A 14,012-nucleotide genomic window follows, 5' to 3' on the forward strand; every position below is an offset into this window, starting at 1 on the left:
GCTTTTAGTATACTGTTCCTATGCTGAATTTCTGGGACCTTCATTTTTTTATGTCTGGGTGTGGTTTCCATTGGATTGATATTATTTGGAGTTCTATATGCTTCGGTGACAGGAATGTCAGATTGTTGCCCCATATTTGGGAAGTTTTCTGCTATTACTTCTTCCCATATTCTTTTTATATCATTTGTACTGACTCCTTCCTTCTCATTGATGCCTATTAGTCTCACATTGTTCATCTTTGCATCGTCTTGCAGGTATTGAATTATTTTATCCTTCATCCTAGTTGTTTTAAAGAGATCTTTTCTTTTTCACTAGCTGCAATGGTGTCTTTAAGGTCAGAAAGTCTATCTTCACTTTCCCTCAAACAGTTTTGCCAGCTTGTGATTGAGGTTTTAATTTCCTGTATACCACTCTGAACCTGTTTCATACATTCTATTTCTTTCCTAAATTGTTTATTCAGGGGTTCCATCATTTTTATATTTTCCTCTATTTTTTTTACTTAGTACTTCTTTGATTATAGTTATCACTACATTTTTTAGTTCCAAAATTATTTCTGATCTGATTTCTTCTATACCTTTCTGTAGTTGATTCTTTACTGTCAACACTATTATTTCCGAGATATCTGGTATGTGATTTCCAGTCTCCTCAGTGCTAGTGTCTTCTGCATTTGTACTGGGTGGACTTGGGGCCTGAGACTGCATTTTGTTCTCTTTGTCATTTTGTATACCACTGTCTTCTGACCTTTGGTGTAGAGCATAGAGTTATTACCTTAGCACCAGGTCCGGATCTATGAAGTTCAGATTCCTCCAGGTGGGTGTTGTTTGGATCTGGCTGCTGCGCTCCACTTCTTTCTGCTGCAGGCGTTAGAGCTGAACCCTTTGTGTCACTCTGGCAAGATGTTCTGCTCCTGAATCAGTGGGGTGGGTCTTGCCTCTAGCCTCTTTGCAGGGAGTTCTGCTGAAGGGTTCCTCTCTGGGCCTGCACTCTGGGTCAACTGAGGATCCACGGGCCCTGGGTCGTCTCACTCACTCTCTGGGCCAGGGTTCTGGGTCTGTTCAGGATCCCGCCAAGCCCCAGGTCGTCTCACTCACTCGCCAGGCCTGTGCTCTGGGTCTATTCACGATATGGAGGGCCCTGGGTTGTCTCACTCACTTGCCGGGCCTGCGGTCTGGGACTATTCAGGATCCTGTGGCCTGGGTCGTCTCACTCACTCCCCATGCCTGCGCTCTTAGTCTATTCAGGATCCTGAGGCCCCAGTCCTCTTACTTGCCAGGCCTGCATTCTGGGTCTATTCAGGATCCTGTGGCCTGAGTCGTCTCACTCACTCACCAGGCCAGCGCTCTGGGTCTCAACTTGTAGTATTTTGCTCCATGCTCTTCTTGACTTCATGGTTTGTGAAGAGAAATATGCCATTATTCTGATGGGTTTTTCTTTAAATGTTGATCTGTTTCTTTTCTCTAGAGGCTTTTAGTATACTGTTCCTGTGCTGAATTTTTGGAATGTTGATTATTATATGTCTGGGGTGTTTTTAATTGAGTTGATGTTATTTGGAGTTCTATATGCTTCGGTTACTGAATGTCAGATTGTTTTCCCATGTTTGGGAAGTTTTTTGCTATTACTTCTGCACATATTCTTTTTATGTCATTTGTATTAATTCCTTCTGTCTCATCGATACCTATTAGTCTTATGTTGTTCATCTTTGCATCATCCTCACAGATGTTGGAAATATTTTTTCCTACATCCTAATTGTTTTTAAGAGATCGTTTCTTTTCACTAGCTGTAATGGTGTCTTCAAGGTCTGAAAGTCTATTTTTACTTTTATTCAAACAGTTTTGCCAGCTTGTGATTGAAGTTTTAATTTCCTGTATAGCACTTTGAACTGCTTCATGCATTCTATTTCTTTTCTATATTGCTCATTCAAGGATTTCCTCATTTTTATATTCTTTTTTTTTAATCTGTGTCTTCTTTAGAAGCACTTAGTATTTCTTTCATTATAGTCATCTTTTTTTTATTTTAGAAATTATTTATGCTCTGATTTCCTCTATATCTTTCTGCAGTTGTTTACTTCCAACACTATTATTTCAGAGATTTCAGGTGTGTGTGATTTCCAATTTCTTCTATGCTATTGTCTCCTGCATTTGTTCAGGGTAGGCTCGGGGCCTGAGAATGCATTTTTCTCCCTCCTTTTCTTTGTCATTTTGTATAACACTATCTTCTGACCTTTGGTGTAGAGCTTTGGTAGAGTTATTACCTTAGTACCAGGTCCAGATCTACCAAGTTCAAACTCATCCAGGTAGGTGTGGTTTGGGTCTGGCTGCTGTGCTCCACTTCTTCCTGCTATAGCCCTTGGAGGTGAACCCTCTATGCCACTCTGGCAAAATGTTTTGCTCCTAGATCAGCTGGGTGGGTCTTGCCTCTTGCCTCTTCTGCAGGGAGTTCTGCCCCAGGATTCCACACCAGGCCTGTCTGATGGATAAAGTTCCACTCCCATGCCTGGCCTGGGTTCTGGGTCCAATGAGGATCTGGCGGGCCCCAGGTGGTCTCACTTACACACTGGGCCTGGGCTCTGGGTCGAATCCCAAAACCTTTTAAAATCGTTACATAACCAAAATATTATCTACATTTATTCTTACCATGTAAGAAGATATATTTTTAAAGAGGTAAAGAACTATTAGTATTGTTTCTGTATATTCCAGTTGTGTATATGTAGTTAAATGAAGTCAATTCCCTGAGAATATATAAATTCTGAATAATATTTATCTGCAAATTAGTGGAATGTTTTTCAAAACCTAAATGGATATGCATATCTAAGATATACTTTGTTATGTCTTTCTTTTTTCAAAGGAGTTGATGACATTTCAAGGGAAAAAAAAAAAAAAGAATCTACAGTTATGTTAATAATCCTCCTCCCAAAAAAACCTAAGCAAAAAAGAGAGTGAAAATTAAAAATCAAGTACCCTACATGCAATGTGGCAACCTGGAGTAAAAGAAAGAGGACACTTTTGGAAAAACTGATAAGGATAAAATTTTGAGTTTAGTTAGCAGCAGTACACCAACATTAATTTCTTAGAGAAAGAGATCAGTAATTATGATTTTGTTTTGAAAAATACATTATGGCAATGTAAGATGTTGATACTGGAGGAACTGAATGAAAGATATATAGGAACTCTGTATTAACTTCGCAACCTTCCCATAAACCTAAAGTTAGCTTCAAATAAAGTTATTAAAAATACCATTGTGGGGGCCTATAAATGTGACACATCCATTTATTCTGCATCTCCATATATTTGTAAAAAGCTTTTGATGTACAGCCACAGTGAAAAGCTACTGAACTATCAGCCCACTATTTTCAGAAAATCTTCAGAATTATTTTAAAAATTGGACAATACTTTAGCTGTTTTTATTAACACAGGTTAATTTTATCATAATAAATACCACCAGAAAGGTCATTACATACAATGCATTTCATGGCTAAGATGCGATGTATTTGGTTGATGTGCTCATAACAAAGACTCTTACCTAAACAATGTTTTACCCTGTTTTTGTAAAAGAGCTATTAAAAATAAGCTTTACATTATAAACAGGCTCAACTCACCAGGTGGCATAGGCTTCATATCAGCATCAAACACCAGTAAATCTTGTTCTCCTTCCCTAAATTCAACACGAAGAATATCACTAAGAGCTCCTACAAGTTCTGTCACATTTAAGAAGCCCAAGTTCCTTGGTGAAAGTTGCTCTTTAAAACTTATCTGTCAAAAAAAATAGAAATTACATATAAACAACAGATAACAGAAACAAACAGTATAGGGATGGGTCACGTGGAGATAGCTCAGCAGTCACAAGGACCCGGGTTCCATCCCGAATGCTGGCCACCGAAACCAGGTGTGGTAGTACAAGACTGTAATCCCATTGCTGGCTAGGCTAACACAGGAAGTTCACTAAGAGTCTGAGCCACATAGAGAGACCCTAGACTAAACACATAAAAAAATATATATATATATATATATATATATATATATATGGATGCCCTCAGATGATGTTTTAATTTGGATTTTGCCAAAGTGAATTTGTGTCAATAAACTCAAATATAAACTCTGAATTGTTTTAGAGTATGCAGAACACTGAAGTGAAAATAAGGGGACCCTTTGCCCAATTGCAGCAGATTACTGTATAAAGCAAAACAGTCCTCAGAAGGAGGGTTGAAAAAAAAAACAAAATCACAATAAAACTATTGTTATTTATATACGTTTAGAGAAAGAAAATATTATCATTACTTGGTATATTTAAAAATTTCTTAAATTTTATTATGTCATCTTAGAAGTTATGATAAATAGGTAATCATCCATCTGGGTATTTCTTGAAGTATGGTTTGATTTTCTTGCCTTGGTAAAGAGAGGTCATACCAAATAAAGACATAACACATAGGACAGACACTATATACATTTTGGATTAAACTACACAGACAACTGGTAAGTTTACCCTTGTGAAAAAGGCCTGCTACTACAAATTCTCAAAATCTTAATTTGTTATTTATCTAGTGAACCAAGGGAAAGCAGCTGGGTGAATAATTATTGATCTCTTCTGTTGTCTAGGTCAGTGGTAGCAAATCTATGGCATGTGTTACTCTTCTTCTAAGACAAGAGATGCTCATGTGTTTTTCTGAACTCAAACCTCAATATTCAAGCTTAATTGCACTGTTGGCACTGTGTGAATAAATAAGTGGGTTTTGGGTTGCAATTTGGGCACTCATCTCTAAGGTTTGCCATCGCTGGCCTGTTTTAGTATGAAATAAAGCCTTGCTTCTGACTTAGGTAAGATCAACATGAACAGAGACGGCAAAGACTATAAAGTGACTGACCCTTGAGTGAGGGCAGTGCAGCTCCAACATAGACAATTATGTGACACTTTCAGACCCAAATGAACTTTTTATAGCTTGTCACGTGGAACACTAAAAAAAGGAGGATCCCAAAATCCATCATGTTATGGTCTAAGAATATTGTATTTTTACCCTTGAACACCCCAAGAAGAAAAGAAGTGGTCCAAGAAATGAGGTTGTAGCAAATTAAAACTAGTATCTCTATTTACTACTTTATTCATTGCCTATTCCAGTCTCCTTTGTGTTCACTGGTCATTAATGGTCTCTTTACCCTCTTTAGTTTTAGTACCATGAAAATACAATTCAAATGAACATAATACTGGGTTGGGAGGAATTTTTAAAAATAGAGGTTTACTAAGTTTTTGAGAAGTGACATATTCAGAAGGCTCAAAAAAGTATACAGAAAAAAAGTCTTCAGCTCCCCCTTAATTCTTCAGTCAAGTAGAAATCACTTCTCTTAAAGTTAATTACCAGGTTTTTGTGCAACTTCCCAGAAACTGTCAAAATTTGAACATGCTTTAACATATAAGGTACACATTTTTTCCATTAATATAGGGAATGTTATAGAAACACAGCTGCATCTTAATTATGAGCCTGAGAATTAGTTTCTTTTATTGATACATCAGATATATTCTGTCCCAATTCCTTTCTTATGCTTTCTGCTTCACTCTGAACTATGAACAAAGAAGACAATGACTTCTACTGTTACTCTCCTTACTTTCCCTCTATCCCCAGTCTATTATTTCTCAGAGTTTAGATTTATGCCTTCAAATATATGTATACATTTTAAACATGATTTTATTTCACAATCATTTGGATTTTTCTGATGATAAACTCATAGTACAAAAACTATTTCCTACAAGTTGGCAGCTGATCAGACTTATGCTTGATCCCCTTGACAAGCTACTAAATGACAAGGTCTATGTTCTTTTAGAAAAAGATATCTGATGCTTGGTTGTCCCTTTGGGGGTAGTTAGGAGACGTATGGTCAAGGCCTAGATTCATTATTTTGTTGAGGGCTTTAACTGTGACTCTTATCGTTTTTCACTAGAGTATTTGCATAGAGGTATGTTTCTCCTCATTTACTACTGGTTATCTAATCTCATAGTAGTACATACAGAAAACCAGAATAAGTTTTTCAAGATGATTCTTTATCATCCTGAATGATTCTTACGAATCACATGAGCTCACAGAATTAAATTTGGTGGACTGTAAGCCACTGCAATTGCTATTCTTATTAAAGCCCAAAATAACTCTTCAAGCATATTTCTAAGCTCTTTTGATGTAAACCTTAACCTCTGCAGTTTTCTTGCTAATGTGGCATGACAAAATGTTTTAGGTTCAATTTATGTAATTAAAGCATCTTGGTTCATACTATTAGAACTATGCCATAATTATTTACTTTTATTATATGATATTACATAACAGTCTACAAATAAAAATAGTAATTTTACAACCAATCTAATTGATAAAAAGAAGCTTTTGCATATACTCAGCCCTCCATGTACCAATTTGTACAATGTATTTTGAGAAACTAAATCCTTATCTTTAATGTTCTTACATGAACATTCAGATTTTCTACTTCAGCTTGCTTCAGTTTAGTACACTGTGCTTTTTAAAGAACTTGGCCACTTCATCTAAATTGTCAGTTATTTGTAATATTTCTTTGTTTTTTTAGTATCTGTAGAATCTATAATGATGTAATTTCCTTCCCTGGTATTGATAACTTGTATTCTCTCTTTTTTTCCACACTTCTAATTTATTCATTTGTTATTTCATTTGGTTTTATGAATTTTCTCTTGATTCTTTATTGATATCTATTTTTAACTTTAGCATTTTTTTCTTCCCATGTTTACTTTTCTCTTTGTTCTATTGTAATAGATCTTTAAAGGCAACTTCTATCCTTTTCTAACATAAGCATTTAAAGTTATGTCTTTCAGCTCTAGTTTAGTTGCATCTCTCAAATTTTGATACATTTATTATTTTCCTTTCCAATCAATTTTATTGGTGCATTTTATATAAACATAATGATCACACTTCATAGAGATTTTGTACTGTACATATCTTATTTTTTCCCATTCCCTTCTCTTTAACTCCCTCTCCCATTTACAAAAGCTTTGTTTCCATTTTTTTTCCTTCTTTTCTCATTTACTTTTCCTGTCTTTCCTTTTCCCCTTCCCTCTACTTTGTGCTCCTCCCCATTTGAACATTTTCTTCCTACTTAATAATATGATACCTATTATAAATCTGGTCCTTATTTACAGTTTAACTTTCTGACACCAGAGAAAAAATGCAATTTATAGACAAGTGTCTGATTCTTGTCTGTTATTTTTCTCCCATTCCTGGGACAAAATACTAGGCACCCAAAATCAAGAAAGGATTATTTAGCTCACAGTTTGTGGAGGTGTCAGACCCTACCCAGCTAGCTGTAAGGAAGAGTGGCACATGGCAGAGGGCAGCAGTTCATGGCGGCAGAAAACAGCAAAGGGCAAAGGAACCAAAAGGGAGCAGCAGTGGCTATGGCAGCTAGCAAGCCTCTCTCCCTTTCTTATACTATATTCAGGCTAAGCACCCCAGGGCAGGTGAAGCACTCACACACATAATCCCAACACTGGACCATGAATTAATCACAAACTCTAGAAGCTGCCCCAATGACTGCATGAGGCTCTGGGGGGACAACTAGACACAAATCATAACAGGTCTTAAGGTATATTCATTTACCTAGGAATAGCTCAAGCTTATTCTTCTTTACAACAGAGTAGTACTCCAAAACATATATATATATCCGTATTCATTTATCCCCACATCTTCTTTATCCATTTACCAGTTGATGAACATTCTGGCTGTTTCCAAGATGTGGTTATTACAAATTGTGTAACTATAAATATGCGTGTGTATGCATGTAACACTGTGGTATTACGCTTTTAATTCTTCTGGGAAGATACATACAGGAGAATAGCTGAGTGAAATGGGATCTTTAATCCTGGGTTTTTGAGAAATATGTACATACTTTCTACAGTGGTCGCACTAATTTACACTTCCACCAACAGTTAAAATGGGTTTCTTCTTAAGAAACAGCGCTACCAGCATTTGTTATTGGTCAATTTCTTTATAACAGCAATTCCTTCTAGGGTGAGATCGAACCTCAGAATTGTTTTAATTTGCATCTCTTGAACAGTGATGTTGAATACTTTTAATGTATTTATTTGCCATTTGTATTTCTTCTGAGAAGTGTTTTCACCTCAGATGTCCATTTTTATTATTTTTTATATTTTAGGGAAGAGTCTACAGGGTGTTCAGGGTCTCACTACTACATCGAACTCATAGTAATCCACCTCTTTACAACCTCCCAAGAGCTGGGATTACAGGCACGTACCACCATACCCAGTCTTAACTGCCACCTCAGTGCACTCTGGGGCAGGGCCAGCATGGCAGGTCTAGGGATTGAAACCCTGCTCCCTGCACTAGATATCCATTTTTAGATAGGGTGTGTGAATTTGGGGGGGGGCCTAAGTTTTGTTAATTCTTTATATGTTCTAGATAGAAGTCCTTTGTCTGAGGCATTAGTTGGCTAATTTTTTTTCTCAATCTGTTTTTCCTCTCACTCTGATTTCTTTTGATGTGCATCAACTTTTTAATAAGATCAAATTGCATTGTTGACATTATTCCCCATGCAGTTAGGATTTTGAAGTCTGTACAGTAAAGAGTTTGAGAGATGGTATTAGATCTTTTTCCTAAATTTCTTGTAGAATTCACAAGTGAATTCATCAGAGCCTGAGCTTTTTTGTGGTCAGGTTCATAATCTTCAATATCATTGATATTGGTATATTTAGGATTTTTATATCTTGATTTAGCTTTGGTAATTCATATGTATATGGGAATTGGTCCACTTCTTTTGCACTTTCCATTTTATTAGAATACAAGTTCTCAAAGTAGGAACAAATGATCTTCTGGATTTTGGTAGGGTCTGTTCTGATTTCACCCTTTTCATTCATAACTTCATGAATTTGAGTCTTTTCTTTCCTTTTTTGATAAAATTGGCTAAGGGTTTGTCAATTTTAGTCTCTCAAAGAACATTTCAATTCATTGATTCTTTGTATTATTTTCGTAGTTTCCATTGCATTAATTTCTGCTTTGATCTTTATAATTTCCTCCCTTGTATAAGCTTTGGGCTTGGCTTGCTACCTTAGGCTTGAGCTCTTTAGTTGTTTATGCCATTGAGCTATCTCCCCAGTTAATTTCTTCTTTAATTTTATCTGTGACCCATTTGTAGTTCAGGAGGATGTTACTTAATTTCCACATGTTTATGAAGTTCTTGTGGTTTCTTCTGATACCGATTTCCAACTTCATTCCACTATAGTCATCATAGGATGATTTAAATTCCTCTGCATTTATTTAAGCATGTCCTATGAGCTAGCATGTGGTCTATTTTTGGGAACATCCTGTGTATAGATAAGAATGTGTATTCTGATGTTGTAGGGTGGAATATCCTATGGACATGTACATGTACTAAGTCCATTTGCTCAAAAATTTGGTTCAGTTCTAATATTTCATTATTGATTTATCTACTTGGTCTATTTGTGATAGCGGAGTATCAAGAGTCTTCAATACAATTGTATTAGTGCTTATTTGATTTTTTTGTCATGCCTGTTGATGTATTTTATATAATCGGGTGCTATGGTATTTGCTGTATATATTTAAGGTTGTTATCTCTTCCTCTCAGATTATTCCTTTTACAAGGATATAGTAGCTGTCATTGTCTCTTAATCAGTCCTGGGTTGAAATCCACTTTGTCTTTAAACAGAATAGCTATACCTGATTTTTTCTGGGTTCCCGTCACATGGAATGATGTTTTTCAGTCTATGAATTTCTTTTTAAATTAAATGTTTCTTGAACACAGCATATTGAATCTTGCTTCTTGATCAATTCTATCAGTGTTTGTCTTTTGATGGGTGAATTCAGACCATTAACATTCATGGTTATAATTGGTACTTCTCAGAGGTATCTTCCAGGTGTAACTGGCTTTGGGTCTGTTACAAAAATCCTACCTCTTCAATTTGTTGGGGATGAGAAGTTGCTGCCTGTTTAGTCTAGACACTGGTCCTTTGGCATTGGCCCAAAATATTTTCCATAACCTCAAAACATTCTCAGTCTTGGTATACCAGGAAGAACAGCTGATTAGAATCACTATGTCACTTAGGCTAAAGTGATACAATCAGCAATAACAATAGCAGTGAACATTACCTAGAAAATGACAGACTGAGGTAACAATTTGGCACCTTTAATCATATGACCTATATTTGTGATAATATAACAAAATCTAAAACCAGAAAACTGTATGCAGTAAATAAGCCCTCAACATGCTAATTTCACCATCAGGGAAGAAAACTGAAAAGTGGTTGGGGGAAAAATAGAGAAATAGAAGAGGAAAAGATTAGAAGGAAGGCTGGAGGACAAAGGAGGATCATGCAAACTTTGAGATACTGGTGCAGAAGACAAGACGGACAGAAAGAAGGAAGAAATAAAAGAAACTACCACCACAAAGAAACTAGAAACCATGTTCACACTCATAAAAGCAAGATCAAATGATAAAAGAAAAAAATGTCCATTTCTAGGTTTGTCTCTGTCACTGGTGAACAATGTATGAAGACAGAGTCCAGACCTGTACTGATTAATCTCAACAAGCCAGCAGTAGCTTTATGGGGGGCAGTGGTAGCAGACACTTTTAGCAAGCTCGCACCTTTATTTCTCCTGAAGTTCAGGCTGGTTTCTGGCTGAGGCTGTGACCAGACCCATTCAGTCTACAGCCATCAGTGCACTTTCTGTAGGCTTGAACTCAGCTGGGAGCTGCTGAGTGGAGCATGTAGTTCTGAGCTCTGAGTTCTGAGAGTTAACTCCTCTCCAAGATGGCTCCATGCTAATCCCCCCTCCCAGAGGACGTCTGATCCTTCAGCACTCACCAGCTAGTATACTCCTCTATTTCTACTGTTCCCTTTCACTGCTGTGTCTCTCTCTGTGGAAGCCTCTGGGGTCACCAGCAGTCTCACCGTGTATCCACAAAATGTGTCCCTGCTCCACTGACTACCTCCTTCTTTGTTGAAGTTTTCTCTTCACTCACCCTGTAGGCTTCATTTCTCACTTCAGATCCTTCCTAAGTCCAAAAGACCTACCTTTCTTTCTGTATTGCTATATATCTCATTTTTCAACTGGAAATATTTTCTACTTTCTTTTGTAATTTCTCCTCTTATTTGAAGAATGATTAGTTTCCAACTATCTGTAGGGCTTTGAGTAACTTTTTTTTTTTTTTTTTTCCCGAACTGGGGATTGAACTCAGGCCCTTGCGCTTGCCAGAAAAGTGCTGATTTTGAGTAACTTACTACACTGATTTGTAACATAGTTCCATCTTAACCAGAGACTATAACTGTAAAATTTTAGTATCTTAAAATTTGTTGAGATTTATTTTATAGTCAACCATAGTCTGTCTTGGCAAATGTTTCATAGGTAATTAAATATATATTCTTCAGGTACTGAGTACAATATTCTATAGATGTTAATGACAAAAATAGAGTATGTTGTCAAGATATTCTGTTTATTCATTTTTAAAGCTAATTTTATAAATTTCTAAGAATATTAAAATCTTCAACTATATTTGTGGCTTTTTTTTTTTTTTTTTTTTTTTCGGAACCGGGATTGAACTCAGGCCCTTGCACTTGCCAGGCAAGCACTGATCCTACTGGGCTATCTCCCCAGCCCCAAATTATTATTTTATTTTATTTTTTAGAGCAGAATATATTTATTGAGGAAAAAAAAAGCTCCTGTCTGAGAGAGGGACAGGAGGGGGGCCCGAGCAGGTTGTCCCTAGGAAATTGGTGGAATTCTTAATTCTAATTTTAGAGTATTTACTTTAAAGCATTGATACTGAGTGAACAAACGGGGTGACTTTTATTTTTCTAAAGAATTAATCCTTTATCCTTATAAAAACATGGATCTCTGACAACACATTTTGAGTCTGCTTTATCTGATGCACTTTTAATTACTACAGCTCTTTTATGCTACTGGTTGTATGGCATATCTTCACCTTTTATTTTGAACCATCTTCCTTCATATTTATACATGTTCCCTGCAGACAGCATAGTCAGTTGCACTTTATTATCCAGTGTCATAGCTTCTATCATTTAACTGTAGTTCATTTACATTTACGAAATTAGCACTTTAATTAGATTTAAAGTTTAAACTCTTAATTTCTGTTGATCTTGCCTGTATTTTATTTCTTTGTTCATTTCCTGTCTTTTCAGTTTATTGTGCATTTTTATACAATTTCTCTTAATTTATCTATTAGCTTTATAGATATAATTCTGCATTTAATGGTTGTTCTGGGCATTGTAATATACAACGTTAACTTCTCTCTTACCATACCAATTCACATAAAATATAAGAATTTCACAACCCTATAGCTTCACATAAGTTTCCCCCCACCCTCCAGTTATGCTATAGTTTTCGTATGTACTGTACACCTTCAAATTATAAACCCAATTATACATCACTTTTGCTTTAATAATTTGAGGAAAGAAAACAGTCTTTTAGATATGCCATATCTTTTCTTCTTAAATCCTTCCTAATATTCAAGTTCCAAGCTACATCATTTCTTCTGGCATGAAGTATCTTACAGTATCTAGTAGATCTGTTTACAATTCTCTAGTTTTGATTATCTGAAAAATATATTTTACCTTCATTCTTGGTATTATTACTGCAAATAAAACCAAGAATATGTGTGAAGTATTGTTTCTCCACAACCCTAGTTGATACTTGGTACTGTCAGACATTAAAAATAATGTTCATTCCAATGATGTTCATACAAGTAGCAAAAATAGCCTTCCTATGTATAACCAAGTATTTATATGAGCCATGTTCTTACCTTGTAATCAAGACACTAAAATGCAAAACAAGATGTTTAAATGCTAAAGCATATAGACTTGGAGTGTCCAAGGGGCAACAACGAAGTTTCTATCACAGGAAAGATAATCCATAAAAGACATTAGGGTTTGTGAAAAAGAAAAAACTTACCTCAAACTCTCTAAGCAGTTTAGAAATAAACAAACCCTCTGGAAACTTAGATACAACCTAATAAAAAATAAAATATAGACACAATTAGAATGTTATGAGACAAAATTTTTAAAGACAGTATAAAATTAGAAACAAAGGCAAAAAACAATGTTGAATAAATTTTTTTACATTAGATATTTTAAAAATCATTTTCAGTCTTAGAAACTCTGTAACAAAAAGTACTTTCCATCACTTCTGGAGTTGAGAAATTATTATACAATACTGCAATACTACAACTCTCTAGAAAGTACTACTTAGCTTTAGCTCACATAGTCTACAGAACAATGTTATGCATTTTCATTGATAGAAAATAAATTCAATGGACACTACTAAAAAATTTCAGAAAATAGCTACCTACATTTAATATAAAAATAAGGTCAACATTTCTATAACCATTTTTTAAAAATATACTGTAGACATATTTGTCAATAAACGAATATTTTAAAGGACTGCACATTTTTCAAAATATTCAGTTTATCTAAATTTATTTATTTGATTATATACTTATGACTATTTTCATCATCACAAGTACTACAATGATTATCCTTACATTTACATTCTGCATATCCATTCAATAATTTTTAAAAACAAATTCCCATAAGTAACTTACTCTATTCTAGTATAAAAAGCTTTTTTTTCCTAGAATTTTTTTAGAGCAATTTTGTACAAAACTGTAAAGTTGCAGGAAAAGCAGAAAAATTATTTTAGGCTCCCGCGACCTAGAGGACAGCCCTGCTATATTTCAGAAAACATCCCTTTAGAAACCTCTGTATGCATGTACATATCCACATTACTCATGATTTAAAATGAAAAGACACCATTAAACATGATGTTCTTAAAGTTTGACAACATGTGAAGGAGATACTTCAATGTAAACTAATAGACACATATAAATCTTATGAACTACATAGTATTTCACAGCTTTGCTGAATAGTTTAATCAATTCTTACCACTGAATACAATACTTCTCTAATGTTTTGTATCATAAAAGCCATACTGAATACCTCTGAACAAATAATTGTAAGACACTTAC

The 14,012-nt window shown here is 35.3% G+C and overlaps 1 protein-coding gene across 2 annotated transcripts in view; it reads right to left on the reverse strand.

The window, feature by feature from the left end:
- Positions 1-14,012, reverse strand: part of Tdrd5 (tudor domain containing 5) — a 114,964-nt gene that overhangs the window by 75,084 nt on the left and 25,868 nt on the right. For both annotated transcript variants that reach the window (XM_023703573.1, XM_004643439.2), the window contains exons 5-6: positions 12,941-12,997; positions 3,596-3,749 (exon numbers count right to left, since the gene is read on the reverse strand). In XM_023703573.1, coding sequence (XP_023559341.1) covers positions 3,596-3,749; positions 12,941-12,997 — 211 coding nt within the window. The remainder of the gene's footprint in view (positions 1-3,595; positions 3,750-12,940; positions 12,998-14,012) is intronic.

This window comes from Octodon degus, unplaced genomic scaffold (assembly GCF_000260255.1).
Source record: "Octodon degus isolate 3935 unplaced genomic scaffold, OctDeg1.0 scaffold00176, whole genome shotgun sequence".
NCBI lineage: Eukaryota > Metazoa > Chordata > Mammalia > Rodentia > Octodontidae > Octodon > Octodon degus.